Source organism: Prinia subflava, chromosome 16 (assembly GCF_021018805.1).
Source record: "Prinia subflava isolate CZ2003 ecotype Zambia chromosome 16, Cam_Psub_1.2, whole genome shotgun sequence".
Taxonomy (NCBI): Eukaryota; Metazoa; Chordata; class Aves; order Passeriformes; family Cisticolidae; genus Prinia; species Prinia subflava.
In genome coordinates, this window is record NC_086262.1 from 15626624 (window position 1) to 15652343 (window position 25720).

General features: G+C 46.0%; 1 protein-coding gene across 1 annotated transcript in view; it reads right to left on the bottom strand.

Annotated features, from left to right (window-relative positions):
- Window positions 1-936: 936 nt before the first annotated feature.
- NSG2 (neuronal vesicle trafficking associated 2) overlaps window positions 937-25720 on the bottom strand; it is a 29727-nt gene continuing 4943 nt past the window's right edge. Inside the window, exons 3-5 of the mRNA XM_063413579.1 lie at window positions 17706-17825; window positions 4256-4366; window positions 937-2770 (exon numbers count right to left, since the gene is read on the bottom strand). Coding sequence (XP_063269649.1) covers window positions 2579-2770; window positions 4256-4366; window positions 17706-17825 — 423 coding nt within the window. The 3' untranslated portion in view covers window positions 937-2578. The remainder of the gene's footprint in view (window positions 2771-4255; window positions 4367-17705; window positions 17826-25720) is intronic.

Sequence of the window (25720 nt, forward strand, 5' to 3'; positions counted from 1 at the left end):
TACACAGATTTTGATCTTTCCCTTATTAAATAGGAATGGTTATCCCCACTGACTCACTTATCTAGTAATAGCTAGAACCCTTTTAATTCAAGTGATTTGATTCCTGGGTTTTTGTGATTCGAGTAAACACACAGAGTATTACTGGGAAACTGGCAATAGAGTTCCATGGTTATATTATCCTGTGACTCAATCCTGCACAGCACTGGATCCTTTTAATAAATTTCACAAGTACTCGGTGCTGACCTCTAACACCAGAGTGGTTTCTCTCCTGTGGTAGCTCAATTTCACAACTCTGAATACACTTTATTTTCTTTTTTTTTTTTTTTTTGAAGAAAAGCTATCCAGAGGTTTTATAAAATGTTCTTTAGCCTTTAGGAAAGAGTCAATTTAATGCCAGGCTATCATTCCATTTCAAAGAAGGATTTGAGGCAACACAATCTGCTTTCTGGAGCATGTGAGATGAATACAGCTGTGGGTTTGTTACAAATCAAGCTGCAGAGTTTGGGGACAAAGCTCAACTTTCCCAAAGTTCAGCTGTGGCCCTTGGTTTGTCAGCTGGATTTTCTTTAACCCCCCATTCCACAGAATGCTGGCATCAGGAAAAGATGGTGAGGGAGACACTGCTGCCAGGAAAAGCTCCTGTAACCTCTGGTTTGAAAATGGGAAGGAAGTCCACTGGAGGGAATTCCCTTTAAAATGGGAATGGAAGTCCACTGTGGACGAGCTGCAGTTTAATTACAATTTTCTTATTAGCAATGGGTGAGAGCATAGGGAATAAAATCCAGGCATTAAAAGGGGGAAATGGGAAGCTCTGGAAATGCCTCCTGAAATCCAGAACCACCTTGGGGCTGGTGCAAGGTGCAGCCTCCACACAAATGCCACCCACCATCTCCCAGCCAGGGCACCAGGTGCCAACAAAACCCACCGGAGCCACGCTCAGTCACATCGAACTTTATTTTAATCCCGTCAGAAAAGTTCAAGAATTACACCAAAAAATACTTCAGTCTCTGCTACCTACTGACAAAAAATACACCACAAAATTATAAACTGTTCAGTGGTTTTGCTGGAGGTGGGGTTGTTGGTGGAGGGGGTGGTTTGTACATTTTGAGTGAGAAATGAATTTACAGGTGGAGAGGGAAGGGAGGAGGGGGACTCAGACGATGGCGTTTGGCACTACAGTTTTAGCTACACTATACAGTTATTTCTCATGATGCCTGCAGGACTGAGGAGTTCTGCCCTCACACACTGCCCAGGGTCTCTGACGTGGAGGACAAAACTGCCCAATGCGAGGGAAGAAGGGGCCAGTTCCTAATTTCCATCCCAGTCTAGCCAAAAATCTGAAAAAGCAGCTCAGGCCAAGGTGAACCTTGCCCTGCCTGTGCACTCTGCTCCTGCTGCTCGGCTCTCCCTGCTCTTGCAGCTCTGAAAAAAGAGAATCCTTGGTTTTTTTTAAAATCCCACCAGCCTGCATTAATCACAAGTGCCATTTGTGGGGAGAGGTTGTGTTACTCTGGGCAGGACTGGATTAGACTTGGGGTCTGCTCTGGGTTTGCAAGCAGAGATTTGCTTTGTACCTCTCTCTAGTGGCCTGGAATGACAGGAAATGCTGAAGGAGCTGAAGCTGAAGGAGGGAAGCGGGAGCATCCCATTTCACAGGAAATTAGGGGCTGAAAATTTAGAGGCTCAATACTAGCAGCATTTTTCAGACACGCTTCTGATTGTAATGGCATTTCTTTGAGTTGTGGTGACCCTCAGGAGAGAGTTCCCAAAGGATGAAGCCTCATGGAAATTGCCAAAGCTCATGCAGGGAATCTATGCCAGAAGCAGAAGCAGAGTCCTGAACTCCTGACTCTGAGTTCTGTGCTCAAAAATTTATTCAAGATTTCACTACAGCAGCCTCTGCCTGCTCCCACCCTGCTCCATCCCCAAGCAGCAGCCTGGATTTGAGCCTCAGAGCCTGGACAGGACCAGCAGCACTCTGGTGGCTCATCGGGAATGCCAGGAACCTTCTGGATTTCCTTGGGGCACTGTGCAGGGTTTGTGTTTGCAGTGAGCATGTCTGGGGAAGGAGGGGATGCTTGTATTTCTCTGTCAGTGAATGAACACTGACACTGGATTCAATCTGACAGCAAAATATCTCCCCTTTGGCAAACCAAACAGCACCACAATGTACCAGGTTCTCTCTACCTCTCTTGAAAGGATTCCAGCTCTCCCTTCACTGCCTGTGGATCCTCTGTCACAGCTTCCCAGCACTGACAAAACTTGGTGGGATTCTCTTAGCTGCTTCTATCCTCTCTGGCTGTTCACCTAACTTGCTTTTTTTGTTTTTTAATTTATTTTTCTAACAAATAGTTAAGCAATGATTTAAAAATATTTTTACATCGTTAAGGTACAGTCAAACATCAAACATGCCTTTGTACAAAGAGCTCGACTCGGTTACAAATCAACGAGAACAACGCACGAAAAGAAATATCCATGAAGCTGATCCCGCCCGAGGGCTGGATCCGCCGCCGCCCCGCCGGGGGCAGGGCGCGCTCAGCAGCGCGGTGTTGTCCCCCCGCCCTCCCGCTCGTTCCCTTTAGTGCCCTTCTGTCTTGGCAGCCTTGTTGTCGTGGCTGGCCGAGCCCGAGGGCAGCCAGGGGGACACGGCCCGGGAGCTGGTCTGCTTGGCCATGCTGTAGTGGCTGATGACGGTGTAGAACCTGCCCCGGGAGTTGGAATCCTGTGCCGAGTAGTAGGCGTCCAGCGAGGCGGGGATGCAGCGCTTGTGCTGGAGGGGAAAGAAGAGAAGCAGTGATGCCATCGGCTCTCACGGGCTCCCGTTTGCCTCACGCTGCTGCAGCCGCCTCTCGGCGTGCTGGGGATGCGCCCAGCCCGGCTTGGCCCTCCAGACCTGCTGCTATTGGCAACCCCGACGGCAGCAGAGCTCAGAGACCGGGATGGGAGCGGGCTGTGGAATGCGGGAGGGTTCACTGCGGGACAGGGCCGGGCTGGGCTGGGCTGGGCAGCTCTGCTTTCTGCAGGCCCGCAGAGCTAAACCCCAGACAGGCAGAGGCAGCAAAAGCTGCTTTGTGCTGCTCTGTTATTGTTATCCTGAGCTGAGGGATGAGCACCTGGCTGGGGACGGCAGGAGGCACAGCCCAGTGGGTCAGCGCTTTTCACAAGTTCAGGTTTGGATTTCATTCTGAAATTCATGACTCTATGAAGAGACCTCAAAGCTCGTCTCATTCCAAACCCCTTCCACTGTCCCAGGGTGCTCCAAGCCCTGTCCAGCCTGGCCTTGGACATTTCCAGGGGCCCAGGGGCAGCCACAGCTTCTCTGTGCCAGGGCCTGCCCACCCTCACAGGGAAGGATTTCTTCCCAATATCCATTAAATCTTCTCTCTGTCACTTTGAAGCCATTCCCCCTTGTCCTGGCACTCCAGGCCCTTGTAAAGAGTCCCTCTCCATCTTTCTTGTAGTTCCTTCAGTACTGGAGGCCACAATTAGGTCACCCCAAAGCCTTTACCAGTCTGAGATATCCCAAGTTTCCCTTTTAATATAACCTAAGAGAATAATTCACAATGATTAGTGCACCAACATCCTGCTCTATTTTCCAGCTCACATATTATCCCCAGTGTGGTCAAGACTCCTGTGAATTTATGAGTTTATTCACAGTGAGAACTCAGTTAATTATTTTGCAAAATATGTATATTTTTTTTTTATTTCAGCAGACCAGGCAAACTGTTGCATGAATATTCAATATAAAATGACTGGGTTTTAGCAATCGTTACTTGATTTTGTTCTTGATAAAGGCTCAGGAGCACCTAGAAGTGAACTATTGGGCAAATTTGGATTTCTTTCACAAAGGACAGAGTGTCAGCACTGCAGCAGTTTGCTTTGCATTACAATGTGTGCCAGTAAACATCAGTTACTTGGGAGTGTGGGAAGCAAATGCAGGATCCCAGCTGCAATAAATCCATTCACAAATATGAGGGATTGTTGCTGAACATCTGTCTGTAGTGTTCACCAAATGCTAATCCCAACAATTACACTGTAACAGTAGCTGATGGAGTCAGATGCACGTCCACATTTCCCAGAACACTTTTTCCATTTCAACACATTCCTGCCAAATGTTCTGTTTGGCCTGGTCAAAAAAAAAAAAAAAAAAAAAAAAAAAAAAAAAAAAAAAAAAAAAAGCAGCCTGGGCTGTAACCATGCAGGCAATTAGAGCCTGTCATTAGCTCAGGCAATTCATCCTTCTGAAGTTCCTTACCTTATAAACAAATCCATCTGGGCAACTGTGGTCGTAAGTGAAGGCTTTGTACACCACAAGGAACACTATGCAGGCAAGGAATGCAAGAGCCAGGCTTATGAGGATGGTGACCTAGAAAAGGGGGATAATGTTACTGTACATATGTTAAAATGGCATATGAGCAACCTCATAATTAAATGACTTATAGGAACAGACATTCTAACAGACTGCAGCCTTCACTCCACCGTGCAGTACTTAACTAAGCATGGTAATTGACTGAATGCTGGATCCAATATCCTGGATTCCCACATCATTCCCATCCCCCCACAGAATTTCCACATTCCTGTGTTTAACCTCTTGCAAATGTATCGATTTTGCTGTGGTATTTGGTGCTCTGGGAGCCTTTGTGTTCCCGTGCTCTCAGCTCTGGCCCAGCAGGACCCAGAACCCACATTCCAGGTCTGAGGTGTGTGGATAAAGTGCCCTGTGGCCAGGGCAGATCCCACTTTTCTGGGAGCACAGGCAGCTGAGCAGGGAGGAGCAGGGAGGTCTTTGCAGCCCTTTGTGCCTCCTGGGCAATCCCACCAGGATCAGTCGTGCCCTGCAGGAGAAAGGGGATCCTCCTCTATTTCTCCAAGCTGTAAAAGGACAATATCCTGACTAGGACAAAATCCTGCAGCACATCCAAGAGCAGATGCTGCTGGAGGTACCAGACACAATTCCCTCTTTGGGGCTCCAATATTCCCAGCAGGACACCCTGCTGCACAGATCTGTTTCTCTGCTGGAGCTCCCTTCTCCCCAGCTTTTCCATTATATATGGTTTACTTTTTCCAGCAGGAGATCTGGGAAAAACAGGTCCCTCCTCATAAAGAGCCACCACAATCCTGAGGACAGGTCAGTGTGGAGGAGCTTTCTCCCTGTAGAACACGTCCATCAACTCCTCCTCGTTTAGAAGGGGACCCTGCTAGGCCTGGTACTTCCTCTAATTCCAGAGTAGGGACTAAACCCACGATGACAATGACCCAAATGTCCTTTGAGGTTAATTTGAAGGTGCTAGAGCAAGATGTACACCTTGTTCTACCAAAGCCAATGCTGAGGGGCAGCCCTGGCTACAAATTCACAAATAAGAAAAGCTCAACTCTCCAGTTTGCCTGCTCTGCCCAAATTAAACGTACAATGAGAAAAGGAACATTGCTTGAAACTCGGCCTTCAGAAGAAGGAACTGAGCTGTCTGCAGTGAGAATAAACATCTCTTCATGGCTCTTCTGCTAAATCCCACATGCATGCACAGCCTATGGGAATAACCATTAGAACTGCAATTCGAGGGGTTCTTTCCTCTTGTCTGCCCCTAAAAATAACAATTTCCCCTCTGCTCTGGCCAAGTGCTGCCACCCAGCTGATTATGCCCAGGAGCAGGTCCTGTGCTGAGCTCTCCCCTCCCTCCAGGTGAAACTGAGCCTGTTTTCACCTCCTGCCTTCCCTGCACTCGCAGAATTGGTGTGACAATATTACACCTGCTCAAAAACGGTGGAAAATTGCTCCTGATGAAATGTCATGTAAGATGTTAAAACCCAAAGGAAAGGGAAGAAAAATCCACCCCCGGATATATTCTGCCATGCCAGAGCTGAGATGCACCTCTGCAACTATTCCAGAGCATACAAAGCTTCATTAACATTCAAACACCAAAGAATCACAGAGCTGCAATACCTAATAAACCTCCACTTTTTTTTTTTATGATTAACACGAACCTTGGCGATCTCTAAGCAATATAAACACTCACAGAGGGGAAATAAAATTTAGTGAGCAGATAAAACCTAGAAGTGCTGCAGGCATGAATCTGTCACATGTGACTGCTCGAGTGGGTGAAAGAAGGGGGGGATTTGCCTGCCCTCTCCTCAAAATCTCACATGATTCCCAAGGGTTCCCTTAAGAGGGAGCAGAGAAGAGAGAACATCATTACCACACCAAAACTCTCCCCCCATCCTCCAAAAAATGTGGGAAGAGGCCCTTAACATCCATGAAGGATGATGTCAAGCTCCCATCAACAGCAGCACGCTTGGGGTGGTTCCCTCCTTTTCCCAGAGATAAAGAACATTTTTTGCATTTCCACACAGCACAGAAGAATGAAAGGATCCATCCTCATCAGGCAGCAGGACATCAGGAGCCAGCAGGTTTTGTGCCAGGCAGAGGATGTCTAATTGCAGTGGTGTTCCAGCTAACCTGGCTTTCATGCAGCCCATGAAGCATCCTCCCTGCTCTCTTTCATTTCATCAGCTGCCCAGGATCTCCTTTCTCATCGAAAATTCCCTTTTTCCCTCTCTCACTCCAGTACAAAGCCTTATTTAAAAGGCAACCAGAGAACAATGGCACATCCAAACAGCAGGGCATTTATTCAACAGCTTTTTCCATTGCAAGGTTTTTACAGTTTTATTCCTTATTCATATACTATTTAATCATGGCTTGGGTTGGGTGGGACCTTAAAGATCATCCCATTCCATGGGCAGGGACATCTTCACTGTCCCAGGCTGCTCTAAGCCCTGTCCAGCCTGGCCTTGGGCACTGCCAGGGATCCAGGGGCAGCTACAGCTGCTCTGGGTACCCTGTGCCAGGGCTTCACCACCCCCACAAGGAAGAATTTCTTGCCAACATCCAACCTAAATTTCCCCTCTTTCAGTGTGGGTGGCACTTCTTAGATATCAGGCACGATTTTATTTCTAGACCTGGTAATCAGTGTTTGACTCTGGATGCTTTTCTCCCTGCTTATATTCACTTAAACCAGGAGCAGAGCCAAGAAGATGCCAACCAAGAAAAGCCTTGCTGCCTACAGGAAAAGCAGCCAGGCCCAGAGGAGAGGTAAAGATCATTTATCACAGAAAAATCCCTACAAAAATCCCTACCATTTTCCTACTTTCTGCAGCTGTAATGTGAATTAGGGGCCTCAGAAGCCTCTGGTGCCTATTTTTGTACCTGCACTTTTCTCAGCCTCTTCACAAAATTCCAGTTTATCAGGAATAGATCCCAGTGCTGCTGCCATATCTCGTTCTACAAGATACCTTCAAGTGTTGCTGGGTACTGGGAAATTTTGTAACCTTTAATAGGTAATTCAGCTGAAGAAGTTCTCTTGGTTTTAATTTTTCTCTTTGTAGAAGAAGAAAGGCAAAGAACAAGGCAAAATTTGTTATGAACAAAACTGGCAGATATTCTGTCAAGGTTATTTCAGAGAGGAGCTTAAGAGCTGTGCTTGGAGAGACAGCAAAGCTTTTCCTATGGTTTATGGCAATTCCATTACACCTGAAAACTCATCAATCCCTGACAACCCAGTTAACTTGCAGGAAAAAAATCACAAAATCATCTAAGGGCATCCAAATACATCCATGCACTCCTGATTCCATTACAAGGATTTCTGCTTGACAATGAAAAATTCAGGAGGGCAATTTTTGCCCTTCATCCCATAACTTGTTCCTGCTGATAATGAGATGGAAGATTGACACCACCAGATTTCCACATGGAAGGTACAGTTAAGGATCAGGAGCTCCTGGATGCAGCTATCCTGGTGGCCTCCGTGTATTCCAGGATGGAATTCAAGTGCAAAGCACCCAAATCCAGGTTGTTATTGCAAGAAAACTCTGGTGTGTTGGCAGGGAGGGAGGCACAGGCTGACAGGACACTGAGATGGATCAAGCAGGGGATGAGGTACCCCAAACACAGCCCAGAGCTGCCCCCTGTTCAAACTCTGTCAAAGAACTGTTGTGGTGCCTTGCTCAGCACTCAGACACCCTGATCTACCCTGGCAGTGAAAATGATCTGACTGCACTTCTTCAAAAATGTCATTTCACTCCCCACTGTTAAAAATATTTTTGTAATAAGTTGCTGATTTTGCTGATCTTCTGGCAACAGCTTCGCCTCCAAAATTTTGAAAGGCTAGCTGCAAAAAAAAGTGACACAATTGGGTCTTCAGATTTGCTTAGTACTGCTCAGGAAGATGTAGGATTTGTTCTTTATTATTACAGCAAAGCTTTATTCCAGATGGTGTCCAGATTCTTAAGAAGCATTGTTTAGGAGATGCTTTGTAAGAGGAAAATGTCCTCAGTCATGTCTCTACATTTTCAGGGCTATGGGAAAATACTCCTTAGTGCTGCAATGTTTCTTAATGAAGGTTTAGGGTGGATGGGGTTTTTTGGTCCTTTAACTTACAATTCATAACCATAAATCTGTTTGGCCCCAGTTCCCATAAGAACAGATGAGGATGGGATCATCCTGGGGGCCAGAAGCTTCTCCCATCTGTTACAGGGCTGATCCCCAGGGACAGCAGGAAGGGGCTGGGATCCTGCCCCTGTGCTCAGGTGAGAGCCCCACCTGCAGAGCTGCCCCAGGGCCTGGAGCTGCTGCAGAGACCCAGAGGAGGCTCCAGGGGAGCAGAGGATGGAGCAGCTCTGCTGGGAGAGCTGGGATTGTTCACCTGGAGGTGACACAATGGTGGCCTTGCAGTGCCTGAAGAAGCTACAAGGAAGATGGAGAGAGACTTTACAAGAGCCTGGAGTGACAGGACAGGGGGGGAATGGCTTCACACTGACAGACAGGAGGGTTAGATTGGTATTAGGAAAAAAGAAATTAGTGTGAGGGTGGTGAAGCCCTGGCACAGGGTGCCCAGAGCAGCTGTGGCTGCCCCTGGATCCCTGGCAGTGCCCAAGGCTAGATTGGACAGGGCTTGGAGCCACCTGGGACAGTGAAAGATGTCCCTGCCCATGGCAGGGGGTGGCACTGGATGGGTTTTAAAGTCCCTTCCAAGCCAAACCATTCTGGGATTCTCTGTTCCACTATTCCATGGGTTCCTTTCAGCCCCCACAGCCCAGCAATCAAAGCCCAAAACACTCACAGAGTTCAGAGAGGCTCATTTATCCAAGTACCCCAAAGCCTCAGAAGAATCCACTTGAAACAGCACTGGCTGTCTCTGAGCCAATTTCCCTTCCCAGCCACATCCCCCTGGGCTCTCCCATCTCTGCACACCCCAGCCCACTGTGACAACACCAGAGAACCTCTCCAAGCTTGCAAATCATAAAAACAAATATCTCTTTTCCAGGATAGCCACCAGCAATTCCTCTGCTCTGCGCCTCCTAAAGCTGTGAGAGTGGCACGAGTGTGGAAGGAGCACACCGTGTTTCTAAGCAATTTGTCAAATAATTAAATTATGCACACAATAACTAGCTGGCTCAATTATATTAGCCTGTCTCCATCATGTAATATAATTTCTAGTGGCTGTTTAGGCACTAATAGCCTCAGATCTTTTTAGCAGTGTCTGGTGCCAGCTGCGGGCTGCGTGACATCTCCCTGTGCCAAGTCAAACCCCTTGGATGGAAAATTCATGGCTCCGTTTCCAAGCCCCCGTTCCTTATGGAAGTTCTAAATGCCATTTTAAATAAGACTGCTTCACCAATGAATATCAGTGAATTTCCATCTAGGTAAATAAAAAAGCTCTGTTGGATTTGCTTTCTCTTTTCTGTCATTTAGTGCCATTAAAAAATTCCTTCATCAAGCAGGCAGGTATAGTGAGATGGGTGATGTTGTTTCTAGGAACACCAAATAAATACGTGGCCATTTTGACAGACCAGACAGATTTTTAAAGGCATTTTTCTCCCTCCTCTTATAAGAACATTTTCTTTCTTTCTCAGCTGTCCCTTCCCACTGGAACTAGGTGAACTTTCAGGTCCTTCCCAGCCCAGGCCATTCAATGATCCTGTATCTGTTACCTCCAAAAAAATTGGAGCAGACCCCCCAAATTAAACAAGTGGGGTGACTCAAAAACTGCTCAGAAAGGAGCTTTTCTTCCCAAAGCCACATCCTGAGAACACCGGGCAGCCCATTTCAGGAGCTGAGCAATGCTGGAGGAGGCTTCCTTCCAGATCCCTAATTTGAGGTGTTTTTTCAATTAGTGGGACTGCAGCAGACAGAAACATCCTCTCCAAGCCTTCCTGACGTGCAGCCCTTCCCTGCTGCCCTGGCAGAGCCTTGGCTGTGACATTTCCTCCGGTCACTCCACGTGGGACATGGCAATGGATGCCTCAGTTCATCACAGGCCCTTTTTAAATGCATTAACAAGAACACAAGATAAATCAAGTCATCAATAAACTGTCTCCTTGCCTGCCCTTTGCCTGCCGAGACTCAACCTCTGCACGGTCTCATGAATGCAAAATTGTCCCCTGTCCCTCCTCCCTGATGTTGGATTTGGTGCAGGGAAAGCTTTGGGAGCCCTGAGCAGGAATGGATGCAGGGATTAGCCCATGGCAGCACACCTGGAACTGCAGATTTTGTTCCCTGCTCTGCTACTGCCTTTTCCTGACACCTGCATCCCTCCAAGCCCAGCTCCAGAGCTCACTCCCCACTCAGACAACCCCAGCAAGAGCCACCCATGGCTGCAAACATCTAAATTCTCCAAATCTTGCCTTTTTCTGAGGAAAAACCACCCTAAGACACCACCATGCCACAGCCAAGGATCAGGCTGGCTCCAGGGAAAAGCTGAGATGAGAAATTACCTTCTTCCAAAGGTCAGGCTTGCACGAATTAAAACACCTCTTTTCAGTGCACTCCTGTGCCTGAAGAAAAAATCTCTTGGAAGCTTGTTCCTTCAAGAAGGGCAACAAATTCACCTGTATTTCAGCATTTATGTCTCCCATCATGAGCAGGAAATAATATTTCTGCATTCATGGTCCAGTACACCCATTTCTCCTTAAAAACTTATTATATGGGTGCTTTATAGGAGAACAAAGTGAGGACTTGGTGAGCAAAGTGTCCCCTGGGTAACTTAAGAATTAAAAGCCTTTCCATTTTGAATTAGAAAGATGAAGCTTTATTGCTGCAAATGACTTACAAGAGCTACTCTTTTAAAAGCAAACAGAAAGGAATAATCAAGGTGATTATGCTGCCTCCAAAGGCACGAGGCCAGTTCCATTAGCTGTGGATCCGACCCAACAGGCTTTAATACATCTGCAAGTACCAACAAGAGGCAGCTCAGCTCTGGTTAACATTCAATCACAGCCTGTGCTGCTTTAGAGAGAGTGAAACATTGCACAGAGAAAATTGTGTGAGTGAAGCTTTGCACTTCCTTGTTTATTATTTTTTTTTTAGAATTCAGTGGTCTGGCTATAAGACCCAACAGGCAGTAAACTTTGCTTTGGTTTCGCTTGGCTGAAAATTTCCTTCTCCTCCATCCTGCTCGGTCTCTTTTTCTACAGTGGCCACACCAGCATTAAAAATCTTTCATTTCACCTCAAATGCTGACAGGAAAATTGCCCAACACGCAGATTTCCTGTGGGGTGGCAGAGGGAAGTGCAGAGTGGTGTTAGAGACAGAGATGCAATGTAAAAAATCCTCCAGGCCCAGTGGGAACTGCAATTACATCCTGTAATTAACACCAGGGGTATCTCCATGGGGTTCTTTATGGAAGTGCTTTCAAGCATTTTGCTCCAAAGCCAAGGGTCATTTGAAGTTTCTGCTCTCCTTCAATATATCCTGGTTTGAAGAATGAACTTTCAGCAGGTGTACCCCACATAAATTTAGGCATATTAATATTCTATGTAACTTCCACTTTTAGAGATTTTCTGCATAGTAATTCACTTTCTTCTTCTCTCCAAAAATCAATTAAATGGAAAAAAAACCAAACCAAAACTGAACAAATCTCTTCAGTTGACTACTCTGTTAGTGCTCACAGAAGGCAAAAATTATCAAATAGAGTCAAAAAGCTTTTCCTGGCTTTGTAAAAGAGTATATATGTGTGTAAAACTAAGATAAAACAAGAATTCACTGTAAGGAATGGTCCATTTCCTATTAAGAAACCCCACATTTGAAGTTTTTTATTTTGCTTTGTAAGATGGTCCCTAAGCCAGTAAAGAGCATTCTAGTGAAATCAAAATAGATTTTTCTTGTGTGTTTTAGACATGGACATGACATTTTTGGGCCCTTGCCTGTACAAAAAAATTAAGGAATTAGCTGGGGGTTCTTACAAAACCCCTAGACTCCTACCCAGACAGGGTTTATAGCAATACCTGGGGCTGTGATCAGACAGATCTGTTCCCTGGCAGCTGAGCCACAAATCCCCACTCAGTTCATCCTCACAGCTCCTGATTGTCACTGATGATCACAAACGGCTCCATCAATCTGCCTCACGCAGCCTGGGAGAGCCACCGGGACAGATGTGCCCTGTCCTCTTCTCAGAAACCCTCCCAAGAAGGATTTCTGAGCTGAGGCAGAAGGATGAGCAGCACCATTTCTCACCTGCTTGCATGCACACCCCGAGTGAGAGCCTGAGGCCACCCAGGAGTGAGTTTGCATCGAGGCCAGGCAGGGCTGGCCAGTGATTTTTTGGAAAAGGAGAATTTGTGACCTTCTGCATTGCACTGGAAAATATCCAGCCTCCAAAGAGGCAGCTTTGGCTCCACTCTCAGATCATCCAGTCTGGATGAACACTTAGATGCAGTGAGAGCTGCATTGCATCTACATGGGAAGGAGGTTGCCTGCTGACCCCCAAAGGGAGGGAATATTCCTCCAGATCAGTCCCTGGGGACTGAATTCATCCCCTTCCTACCGCCACCTCTCCAAGCCCTCTCGGAGTGCAAGGTTCAAGAGCAAACCCCGCCTCCTGCTGGTGCCAGTGCCTGCTCCCCCGTGCCTGCCACATTTCTGCTTTTCCTGCTTTGTCCCGTGTTCTGGGTCCTGGAAGCAGCGCCGGAGCCCCAGCAGCAATCCCCAGCAGAGGGAGAGATCCCCGCGTACAGCCCGGAGCACCGCTCCCATTAGCCGGGGTAATGGGATGCTCCGATAAGCGATGGGATGTGGCAGTTGCCATGGTGACGCTGGTGCTGATAGCATTAAAAAGCAGCGGAGCGCTTTCTTCACCAGGAGTTACTCCTGCCCCGTGGGAACTCAACCATTCAGGGAGACTTTAAAATGTATTTACCTGTGAATGGGTACGATGGAAAGCCCCAGCCGCTTTTCTGGGATTTCTTTCAGGTTAGAGGAAGAACTATCAGCATAAAGCAACAGCCTAGAGGTGAAAGCAGAACATCCCAGGAGGAGTTTGCAGGATCCATGGCACGGATGGGAAGTTTGGGAGGGGGAGCAGGAATGGCACATTTGGGGCTCCGTGTGTGCAGCAAAATGTGAATTCCCTGGGGATTTGATGGTTCACCTTCCAGTGGGGGGACCAGGGGAGCCTCTTCCATTTAGCAAAGCTGTTACCAACAGGAAATTATTCCCTGGCCCAGAGCAGTCTTAGGAGCCAAGCATTTCAGATATTGGCTTGGGTTGGTCATGAACAATTCTTGCATCACGGTGTTTTGTAGGGCGCAGCTGAACACAGAGTAATTTTGTTCTAAATCTTTCACACTAAGTCAGAGGAAAACAATTGTTCCAGTATGAGCATTTCAACAACAGAAGCACTTGAATGGGTTCCACTACATTTTAAGGACCTGATGAAAAGTGTGGGCAATAATTACATCCACTGATCCCTGGATCTGCGTGTGTCAGAGCAGTTTCAGGGTGGAGAAGAGGGGGGATCTAATGATAAGAAATAATTGTCATTGCACACTCAGCAGGGACAGATGACACAGCCAGTGACTCTGGACATGCATCTTGCCAAATTGCAGCAAGAAGAATGAAGTTCCCAGTCTTCATCAACACTGGCAGATAATTTCTCCAGGTAGATAAATTGCTTGCAAAAAACATCTTAAATATCTCGACTTCTCCCCCATACACCCACTCCCAACTTGTTCTGTTAAAGACAAGTACTGAGTTTAATTATTCCAACTCTGAAAATACAAACTTTTTAAAGTTCCTGGGAAAGGAAAGAACTGTAGAAGACTTGAGAAGATAACTATGGCAGGTAACTATCACCCAGCTAATAGTCAATAAATCATTACCTTCCTGAAAATAATTAACAGTTCTGTGGCAGTGGTGAGAAAGGGCTCAGACTGGTGTAAGAAAGAGACAGGTTTGTGTGAAACCAGTAAGGGGGCAGCAGTTCCAGGTGTCCACCCAGTGCTCTGTAAGCCTGCAGAGAAAGGCCACTCCAGCCCCTCTTCTGGTGCTATCTAAATAAATCAGTGCTGCTGAGTGGAAGAGAAAAGGAGTCACTGGAAACCCTGTTCTCCAGAAATAACAAGGCCTCATTTAGTGGGGAATCTGCTTAAAAAGCAAAAGGGATTCAATCTCTTTTCAGGGCTGATAGAAATAAGAGCAGAATGACTACTCACATATGAGAGATTGTTCTTAAGAGCTGTAAGATGGGTTATCATGATGAGAAGGAGCAGGAAGCCTCAGATGCAGAGGGTTAGAGCTGTCAGCCCACAGAGGAATCACAGACACATTTACAAACCCTCTCTAAGGCACCTCAGTGTTGTCACAGGATGGTAAAGCCCAGGAACAGGAGCTCAATTCAAAGCACTGCAAATGAAAGGCAAACAGCAGCCACCCTTCCCCCTCAGCCTGGGAAACCTCAGCTCACAGAGCTGCTGCAAAACAAGATCTCTGCAGCTCAGGAACTTCCTAGAGGAACACACTCCAAAGGTAAAGAAGGCAAAGTCTATAAATCACTGCCTGTCAGCTTAGAAAAATGTTCTCTTTGCTTCTCTGTGGAGGAGTAAAATGAGAAATTTCTTTTCTGTGTGGATGGCTCAACCATAAGGTTATTTTAACATCATTTTCTTGTAACCCATCTACACACAACTATTTAAACAGTTTTATATTATAAAGGAGGTATGGGCTGAGTCATGCAGCTGAAGAATCAGCCTAATTGGTCAAACTTCCAGGACACTGTGTGCTGAGCTGGAGAGAATCATAATCTCATCTATTAGGGGATGTGACAAGAGGCAGGAGCTAGCCCAGGTTCCTGGAAGAGCTGGTGTGAAATAAGAACCGTTGCCTAGGGACAGTCTCTTCTTTATGATAATTAAAGAGCTCAGATCTGGGCTGTTCTGGATGGATGAAAAATATGCAAGCATAAGCTTAATTCTGGCTTGGGCTTGTTCATGTGAGAAAGTTGTCTAATAATTCATTAGTTTCTTCAATAAAAGATACCCAAAAGGCAGGAAAAAGGGCATCTGTGGACTTGGCTGGCAGGTTCACGTGGTCTCAGATTTTTTTGCAGACATCTTGGTCTTCTGAAGCTCAAAATCACAGAATCTCTGCCTCTCTTCCCAGGACAGGAGGAAATGGCCTCAGGCTGGGCCAGGGGAGGCTCAAGCTGGACACAGGAGGAATTTCTCCATGGAAAGGGAGCTCAGGCACTGGAAGGGGCTGCCCTGGGAGGTTTGGAGTGCCCATCCCTGGAGTGTCCCAGGAAGGGCTGGAGGTGGCACTCAGTGCTCTGGGCTGGGGACAAGGTGGGCACTGGTCACAGCTTGGATTCAGTGATCTTGGAGGGCTTTCCCACCCTCAAAAGGGCAAAAGAGAACATGATGATCACAGTTATATCATCTTTTTTTAAGCTTTTAAAAATGTAGCCAAACTGAGATCATAGAAGTATTTACAGTGATTTCCTCCTACAAAAAACAAATGTAAGATGATTTCATCAGTACCAGATAATAGGCAGCTTATAACCAGAGGGCAGGGTTTTTAATAACTTCACTAAAAATGTGCACTGGGACAAAAATGTGGTGCAATAAAAAGTACAAAAGGTAATAAATATTAGCTATTATCTCTGCTCATTTTGTCAGGAAATAATACTACAAATTTAATGGGCTACATGGAAGCCTTGTGAAAAGCAGGCAGGGAGAGGCTTAGAGCTTTATCCAGTATTAGAGCAGAAGCTGCCTGATGAATAAGTTGACATTGAAGAGTAGAGAATGGAAATCATTTGGATTTTAGGGAAAGGAAAGAGCTCAAAAATGAACCTGTGATGCTGCCAGGCTCTGGAGGAAGGGGCCCAGCTCCCACCTCTGCCAGGGCTCCCAGCTGGAGCTGTGAGTGATGGGAAAACTCCATCAGCAGGATGGGAAGAGGAAAAAGGCATGAAAGGAGAGGTCTGAATGCAAGAGCAAGTTGGGAATTTGAATAGGAAGAACAAGATGCTCAAGAGAAGGAGTAGATGAAACAGGATTTATCCATGATTTATATATTAACTCGGTCTGTAAGGAGATGTTCTTTTTTTAAATAAAAAGGCAGATCTTTCCGTGGTTTTACTCAGTCTTTCACACCCTCCAGGCCTGCAGGATTGAGTGTTAAATACTCACGGAGACAGCAGCATTTACAACACCAACAAGGCCATTTACTGCGGGTTAAAGCCAACACATCAGTCCAGGAGAGTCTAAATTTATTGTTGGTTCTCAGGCGCATCGTGTCGGGTCCTGATTTGTGTGTGACACTGGAAATGCCTGCTGTGGTTTCCAACACTGGGATTTAACCGTGGTTAATTCACTTTGCTCTGGTACAACAGACAGTTACCACTGGTGGCAAATAGTTACTACTCACAATAAGCTCAGGGAAGAATTCAGTAAATACCGACAGCAGGTAAGAAATTTTAGATTAAACTGAAAAAAAACACCCCAAAACCCAACAAGAAAAACCAAGCCAAAGAACCAAAAACATTTATTGCCACAACTTTTAAGAATAAATTATGCTTTGGAAGGAGCAGGAATGTCACAAGGCACTGCCCACTTTCTCTGTTTTCTCCTCAAAATTATTGATATTTCCTCTGACTTTAAAAATGAGCAATCAAATCTCACATTTCCATCACTGCCATGCTCTGTGGTTTAGAAAAAGCACCAGCTCTTCCCAGTGCAAAGGGAGGAAAAAACTGGCAGCTACACATTTGGAGTCTAATTTTAGGAGGAACTGAGCCGTTCTAATGTGCTGCAGTCAACAGGAACCGACTGCACTCAATAATTCATGAGTTTCTTTCCATGTTTGAGTAGAGCCTGCTGAAAATTTCCCAAGGAAACATTTTCCATCTGAAAATTCCAATTCCTGTGAAGCAAAACTGCTTACAGGACAGGATATGCTTGGATTCTTCTCTAATACCTTTTTTTCCTACGCATTTTGAAGTAGTTTTTAATATTTAGTAATATAATAATTATAAAAAAGTATTTTAATATGAAAAAGTTGACTGGCTATGAGACAAAAGGAATTTTTAAAGGCTGAACAAAATGTTTCAATCAACCTTCACTGGTTTTTTAAAAATTCTTTTTAAACACCAGCGTTTGAGAAGAAAAAGGATTCAAACATGGTTTATTTTCAATTTGGGCTGGAATATATTTTCATCATTTTCTTGGGAAAGAAAAGCATTTTCTACTTGAGATGTAGCTGAGATGGTATTTCCATGCCTGTCCTAAAAAAAATCTTTACACTCATGCAGATAAACCTCTCTTCGACCCTGGTGATGAGTGGAGTGTTAAATTTGTTATGTCTTTCCTGTCACTTTGATTCAGTTATTTTAAAATGAATAGCATTTGCATCAGAAGGCAGCAGAACAACCATTTCTTACCTTTAGTCTTTCTGTTACCCCATCAGTGAAACTGACTGTGAATTCGGCAATTTTGGGCACTCTGAGTTTTCCTTTGTTCTTCTGGTCAGGCTGATATTCTGTTCTTGTTTTCACAATTACCTGGAAAATAACAACGCTTTTAAGGCTTCTGCCCACAGCAGAGGTTTTTGGGTTGTTATCAAAGCTTTTCTATAGAAACCATCCCCTGGACCTACACAAGCACCATAAATGAACACAAACCCATCACCCCCTCAGGGATAAGAGAGGCAGATAAATCGGCAGATACACAGAACTAGGACAGTGAGCTTATCACACCGAGCCTTAAAATAGCTGACAGCAAAATGTTTGACACCCACTTTTGTTTAGGAGTATTAACTTTTATATCATGCTCAACAGGCAGAAGAACAGCCCATCTTAAAGAGGAGCCTCACTAATTAAAAGCTCTGTCCAAACAAGTTCTGCTAAAGCCAATTTGAATTTAGCCCACTTGGTGTCTCATTCCTTCAGGCTCCAGATTTTCAATATTTATCTTGTATTATCACCTTGGCTTCTCCCCTAAGATCTGTGTCTGATTAATCCAGGTCCTATTCATTTTATAAAATGAGGTGCAGAAGACCCTTCCACTTTCTGGCTCCCCATTCTGAGCTGCAGCTTGGTGGAAATGAAAACTCCAGGAGTGGAGGCTGCTCCAGATGAGAGTGACAAGGGTGATCCTAAAGCTCTCAGCTAGAAACAAAACCGTGGTGAAGGATTGGAACAGATTAAGTGATGCACAAGGTTGAGTTCCCAGCTAATCAAGGACTTATTTCCAAATGAAGACAGCAAAGTCTGCTTTGGAGCAAAGAGAACCCCAGGTATTTAATCCTCCTGCATTTAATGCATGTGGAAATCAGAGCGAGAGAAAAGCAGTGAGGAGTCATAAGCCAATTTTCTGGATTCAAATGCAAATCATTAAAGACTGATGAATATTTACATCCTCCAGCGAATCCCTCTCAATAGTATTTATTACAGGAGCATTTGCAATATTAATACTTGGCGAGAAGAAGGGACAAAAAGCCACTCAAATACATTTCCACGAGCAGTTGGGAGCTCAGGATTTGTGATGACACAACACAGAAGATGGGAAATGATCCACGGGGAGAAGCTTGACTGAGGTTTGGGGTGAATCCTGACCCTGCTCTGAAGCCTCTGCTGAATCAAACCCCATTTTGCCCACCCTGTCCAGCACACTGTGGGCAAAATAAAGCAAAGCTCTCTCTGCAGCCAAGACAAAGTGGCCCAGGTCAGCTCTGAGCTCCAAACAGGCAATAACCTCATTTTCTCCCTCAGAAGGAGGCAAATGCACCCAGCCTCGTGCAGCTGGCCAGCCTTCAGTCTTGTCCCTGGCTTTTTGTAAAGCCAGTACAGTAAATTATAGAGCATCAGCCAGCAGCACCTGCCAGCCAGTGTTTAGAAATTGCTCTTTCTGTTTTCAGACAATATCCAATTCTCCCAAATTCATGCTTCCTGCTCAATATAAATCTTAGCTGTAGACAATTTTTTAAAATTTATAGGAGAGCTTTCCCACAAACTGTGATGCTGGGTCTTAATGAAACACCATGAACACCAGAATATAAGAAAAGAAATCAAATTAAAAACTTTCCTTGTTTCTAGCTATAATTTAATTTTCTTCATCATCAACACCAATTTTGTTACGGTTATTTTTTAACTGTTCCATTGCACCAATAAGCAGGAAAGTTTGAATCATGCTGTCTGCAGGGATACAGAGTCTGAAAATGAACCCACACCAGGCATCAGATTCAGGTCCAGCAGCAATTCCATCACATCTGGGAATAAACAGACCAGGAGGTACTTGAAACTCATTTTGCTGACTGTGCCAGCAGTGAAATGAGTATGCACAGAGCCAGAGTCACCCTGGGCAGTGTTTTGCAGAGGTATCAAAAAGCTTTGGTAGAGGAGGGAAGCAGCACCTTTGCTAAAGGGTTTTTAGCATGGCCAAAGTTAAAAACCTGCTCTCCAGAAGTGTCTTTGTCAGACACCCTCTGGAATTACTCAGCAGAAGAAAGGGCAGGCAGTGAAGTCTCCTTTTTAGAGGAGAGCACAGAATTTAACTGACAAAAGTCAAACAGAAAACTGAAAACCTGCAGTCAGGGGGACCATTCAATATCGTGGTAGCAACGATAAAAATGCAATTTTGCTGAGGGCATGGGGTGTACATTGAGATGAACAGAGCTCCTTGCTCAGTCCCCCACAGGTGAAATAAATCAGCCTGAGCACGGATCCATCCCATTCTTGCAGAGTTAAAAGTGCAAATTTAGAAAAGGAACAATCAATATTCTAAAGAAATCCTTCTGCATCTTTAGCCTTATTCTTTTTCTTTTTCTGTTTTCATTTTCCAGCTTTCTGATTTGAGTTGGGTGGGAAAGATTTGCCTTCCCCCATTCCCTGCCATCACTCCTTTTTCACCTTTTTTTTTTCCATTTTGTCAGCGAGGAAAAAAAAAATTCCTGGCAGAGAAGTCTTGCAGAAATTCTACCCCAATTGCTGTTGAACATGGAGTAATAAAAGGCTCCTGACTCGGCAGTGATCAGCGCTCGTTTATCAGCGCTGCCCCCGAGCAGTTGCAGCCAGCCCAGATCCCACTGTTCCCACGCAAACCAGGAGCATCCATCTCGCACCGCCACAGCTTTCCTGGGAGAGCTGTGCCGGTTATCACAACCCAGAACAGAACCAGCCCCAGCCCCTCTCCTCGGCTGTTCTGCAGCGGTGCTGGCTTGGGAATTGTTCTGGATTGATAGCAGGGAAAGGGAGGGGGAAATTGGGGTCCTGGGGAGGCTGCAATTCCAAGGAAACTGAAGGGAAAGGAATGCCATCTCCTCCTTCCCTCCTCTGGGATGCTGGCACCTTGGAAAAGAGCTGCTCTAAGAGGGAACTTGCAGATGGATTTAGCTCAGGGAATCTCCCCGCAGGTTATCTTGCTCCTGTGATCTGTTCTTCACACCATTTCCCAGGGATACACCACCTTAAAGTTGCAGGAATGGAGCTGTTCATTGCATATGCAGTGAAGGGGGCACCAGTAAATCACCTGGCACTTTCCTCATTTTACATCCAAAATAAAGCTTTGAAAGTGTCTTCCTAGATGGGGTTTGCAGAGTGATTGTGAGAATATGAGAGGAGGGAAAAGGGCTCAGCAAAAAGCCACATCTAATTATGGGAACCCACAGTGAAGTCCTTGCAGCTTCCTCCTTAACCAGGTTTGTTTAGAATTTGAGCTAATTAACCACCAATTCAGCAAAGCACTTAAGCTTTTCCTTAATGCAAGTAGTCCTATTAGCATCAGGGGATGAGCCGGATATTTCAAGTTAAGTGTGCATTTAAGGGCTTTGGCCTACTGGAGCTGGCTTCAGGCTCCTTCCACAGCCAGTTCCAACACGGATGTTTTGGGATCCTGGGGAATTCTTCATCCATTGCTCAGGGGCTCTGCACACAGCATGACCCCAGCATCCCATATTGCTCATGGAGGGGCAGGGAAAAAAGACAAAAAAGGAATCTCAGTAATGTGCTGAGTCCCACTTGGTGGCTGAGTCAGGAGTTCACAGCACTGCTGCTTGCTGCTTACAATGCAAGGTGTTCTCAGGCTTTCATTAATGAGACAGAAAGGCAGCTCCAGCAGATTCTCCATAAAAATACCACATTTTGGGATTAGGGGCTAGCAAGGGATGACGGGGTGGGAAGGCAGACAGACAACCTATGGAAAATGGCAGCTCTCTGCAGAATTGCCCCCTCAGCCATCCCAGGTCAGCAGATGCAATAACATTCCATGTCTGAAAGGTCTTGAAATTCTGTTCTCTTCCTTGGATCTTCTGGTTCCTCATTCCAGGCCCTCAAACACTTCTGAAGAGCTCAGAGCAGCCTGCAGGGAATGGCCTGAGGAAATTGTGAAACCCCACCACAACAGAACCACGAGCCACATCCATCACCCTGCTCCACACAAGATGTTTCTAATGATGCTGTTTGCTAATACATTTATTGAGTCCCAAATCGAAATGCTCTTATTATTCCAGGCTTATTGCCAGAGCCACGGCTGGGATCAATAGGAAATCTTTCCTCAGCTTTAATGGATGCAGGACCATGCACCCTCTCTGTAGTGATGCTCTGGAAAATTATAGGTGTGCTGAGGTGAGAAACAACAGATGAGAGTCTGCCTACACCAGCAGGAAATCCATCATCTACAACCTTGAGAAGGTAAACAGTGGGAGAGTGCTGGGAAATCCAGGGATTTGGGCTGCTGAAAGGGAAAAGAAAGCAAGCTTCTAACCAAGTGGGCTATATTAAAAGCATTTGCTGTGAGGAGGAAGGAGCAGAGTAGATGTGAAATGTGACAAATTGAAAAATATCCCATTAAGCATGGAACCTTGAAAAGGATTTTCCAGCAAAGGGATGAAGTAAGTGTTTCAGAAAATGAACTGATATGAATTCTGAGCCTTGTCTCCAACTGGCTAAATGTAACATCATTTATTGCCACTTTATATTTGCGTTTGAGCTCTATGGTTTTCCCTGAAGAAATGAGTAATAATATTTAACATAACTGGCATTGTGAAAACTTTAAATTATTCATTTGGAAAAGGACATGCAGCCCTGCTGTAATTCCCACTCCACTGCCACAGTGCATGTAATATATTGTGGTTCAGGTGCTGCAAAGTGCAAACCATAAAAATTTAAAATACTACTTCCTGGGATTATTAATAATGAAGAGTCTCTCAGTCGGAGTGGCTGTCAGATTGACAGAAGTGATAAACAAAATGTGTTGCTGCTACCAAGGAGAAAGGTTCCCTCCAAGTTCAAAGCTGGACTTTGTAGTCCCACAAAATGGTTGTAACACCCCCACCCGTTTCCAGGCGGATTAGTCAGGCTCGCTTTTAAATGAAAATGAGACTCAGCTTCCTTCCTTTCCACACCTTCCTCCATTCCTTGCAAAAACAGAAGGGAAAATATCAACTTCTCACTGGCACCAACGTCGTGGTTTCCTTTGTTACCCAACAAAGCATCAGCAGCTGAGCAGGAGCTCAGGGTGCAGCAGGGGCCAGGGGACAGCAGAAGGTGTCCCCAGCCTGAGGCTGGCACAGAACCTGCTGGGACTGGGGCAGGTTCCCCCAGCCAAGCCATGGCCAGAGTCCACCTGCACACAGTTCTCAGCTTAATCCTCACCCAGCTCCAAGGAGCAAACGAGACGAGCACATTGCCAACAGCAGCTGAAGTTAAAATACTCAGCATTAAAAGAATGGAGGAAAAGAGATGGGAAAATCATGTTTGAGGGCTTAAAACAATCTCTGGCCTTGCAGGCTTAGGATGAAACATTTATGGGCATGAGCAGCTCCACGCAGCATCTCCTGTACCTCCTCCTGACTGTTGCCCTGGCTACTGCCAGACACTGGATGAAGTAGACAAATCTCAGATTACCTGGCAATCCCCACGCTGCAAATTCCCAGATTTTTAGGGAATTAGGTCTTTAAAGCTTCCCCAAATGGTTATGGCTATGTCCTATCCTACAGGAATGGCAGCTATGCTTCCAAATCTACAGGATGGACACATCTCAGCAGGCAGACTTCCCAAAGACTGATGGGAAAATTTGCATTTGGGATGTAAGTAATGGCATCCTTGTCATTATTTGAAAACATAAAGTGCCTGAAATATCAAGTAGCAAACAAAGTAAAAATATGGACATTTTTAAGAAAATCATGCCTAGGATCAAATCCATAGTCCCTGGAGAAAGTCAGGGTCAGTACTCTGCTGGTTTTTTACCTTGTATCAGCTCATCTAATGGGTGTTGTGCTGGAAATGAGTTTCACAGAGGGTGGTAGGAAAAAAGTGGTCTCCTGACTCAGTGCCAGGAGGATATTCCAGGCATAAGGAACATCGCAAAAGGACAAAGACAGCAAATGTAATCAGCCCTGGCATCACCACTGAAAGGCAGCACAGAATGCAAAGGCTGCACTGGGAGCTGAAAGCAGCTGAGAAGGGCAAGGCACAGCCCCAAGAACAAAAGGGGCTTGGAATTTATTCAGCCAAGTCTCCCCACAAACCCCTGGGTGTCTAAACCACCAGGAACCCACAGGAGGTGGGGTGAGAAAAATTGATTTCAGTAGGTCCATCCAGGAGAGGGTTTAGCAAAGCAGACAAAAGAATCAATCACAAATTGGCCAGGGTTAATTGACTGATTTCCCTTCAGCTACCCTGATTTACAGCAGCCAAGATTCCTGCCCAGTTCTTCTTTCCAGACCAGTAAGGAACTGGTATGTGGGGTTCACTTGCCAGTCCTGCTGAAATCACTTCCACCCTCAGCAGTGGGCTTTCATGGCAGAAAAAAGAACAGGCTCAGCCAAGGCTCCATAGCCCAACACCCATTCCCTGTGTCCATTCCTGCTGTTCTGCAGGAATTGCAGTGCAGGCATAGCTGGGCTTAAGAGAGGTAATGGAGCTCACACACCCAGGCAGCTTTAAAGCCCCTAATTCAGGCACTGACGGCAGAGCACTTAAGGAGGGAGATTTCTGCCCAAGCTACACAAATCCCGGGATGTTCAGAGTGAAGCTCTGCTGCAGCAGCACATTCTCTGGATGATGGGAGGCTGCTGGGAGCTGCTCCAGGTCCCTGTGAGCACCCTGAGAACAGCCCTAGCGAGGGGTTGACATCCAAACAGGGGCAGGAACTGCCAAGGACACGAGCAGGGCTGTCCAAAACGTGCAAAAAACATCTCGGAGGCTCCCCAAATGCTGCTCTGCTGCTCTGCCCAAGTGCGATGCTGCAAGGATTTGTTAGAGCCTAATGAGCCTAATGAGCAGGGGTGGTGTTCAGTTCTGACACACACCCAGAGGACAAAGGAATTTGCACAGCGTAGGAGGGGGACGGCTCAGACTTTGCTATTTGTGGAGATGAGGCAGAGTAACCCAAGTGGAGAAAGGAGAGGATGGGGGAAGGCAAGACAGCCTGTTCCTTTTAATTTGTTATTCCCTTCCTTTGTTTTATCCATGTTTTCTTTCCCTTTGCATCCTCCTCCTCCTCCCTCTTCATGCCCCATCCCTCCTTTTGCCGTTTGCTCCATCCCTGCAGCCTCCCCAGCAGAGGAGCAGGAGCCACCTGTGCCCGGCTCATGCAGAGCTGGTGCAGCTTCCCAGGAATGCTCAGGCAGGAATGCTGAGCTGCCCGCAGCCCCAGCAGCTCCCCAAAAGCAGCCCCAGGAATGCTCAGCCGGGAATGCTGAGCTGCCCGCAGCCCCAGCAGCTCCCCAAAAGCAGCCCCTGACAGCTCCTGCCTTCGGGCTGCACAGAGGGCGGGCTCACACCGACATCCAGGACAGAGCTCCAGGCAGTCCCCGAGGTCCGGGAGCACTCATCCAGCTCCTCGTAATTATTCCTGCTCAGCTGGCCGGGACCAAACGTTATTTTCTGTTAAACCAACAGGGACAGGCTGTGAACACCAGGGACAGCCCTGATCTCCAGAACTCTGTGTAAATGCATGGCCTCAGCCACCCAGAAGGGATGTGGCCGGGGGCAGGAGCGCAGGGTGGGAAAAGCATTTGAAGAGAGCTGTTACATCTATTTTTTTTTTTTTTTTTTTTTTTGCTTTCCTGCGCTGGTGGCAGGAATTTGCCACTAGAGAAATTAATTTTCGAGCCTCCTGATGCATTCAAAATAAAGAACAATAGACCACATGATAAGCCTTCTGCAGCCTTCCCCACAAAAGAGGTGCCGGATGTTTTTTACAGCCTGACAAGAGCTTTCATGCACTTTTGTGTTATGTAAAATTAGGATTTTACTGCCAGAACAGAGGTATTTCCTGCTAAATTATACTGAAGCGAGCCAAGAGACCAAGAGGTCCCCAGTTGTTGGTCTCATTTAACATTTCAGTGAACAGAATGGTCCCTGAAAAGCTGCACATCTTTCAGCATTATCATTGCAGGGACACAATCACAGCTGAAGCTGTTTGTCTATGCCTTGGAAAACAAGGCAACAGCTTC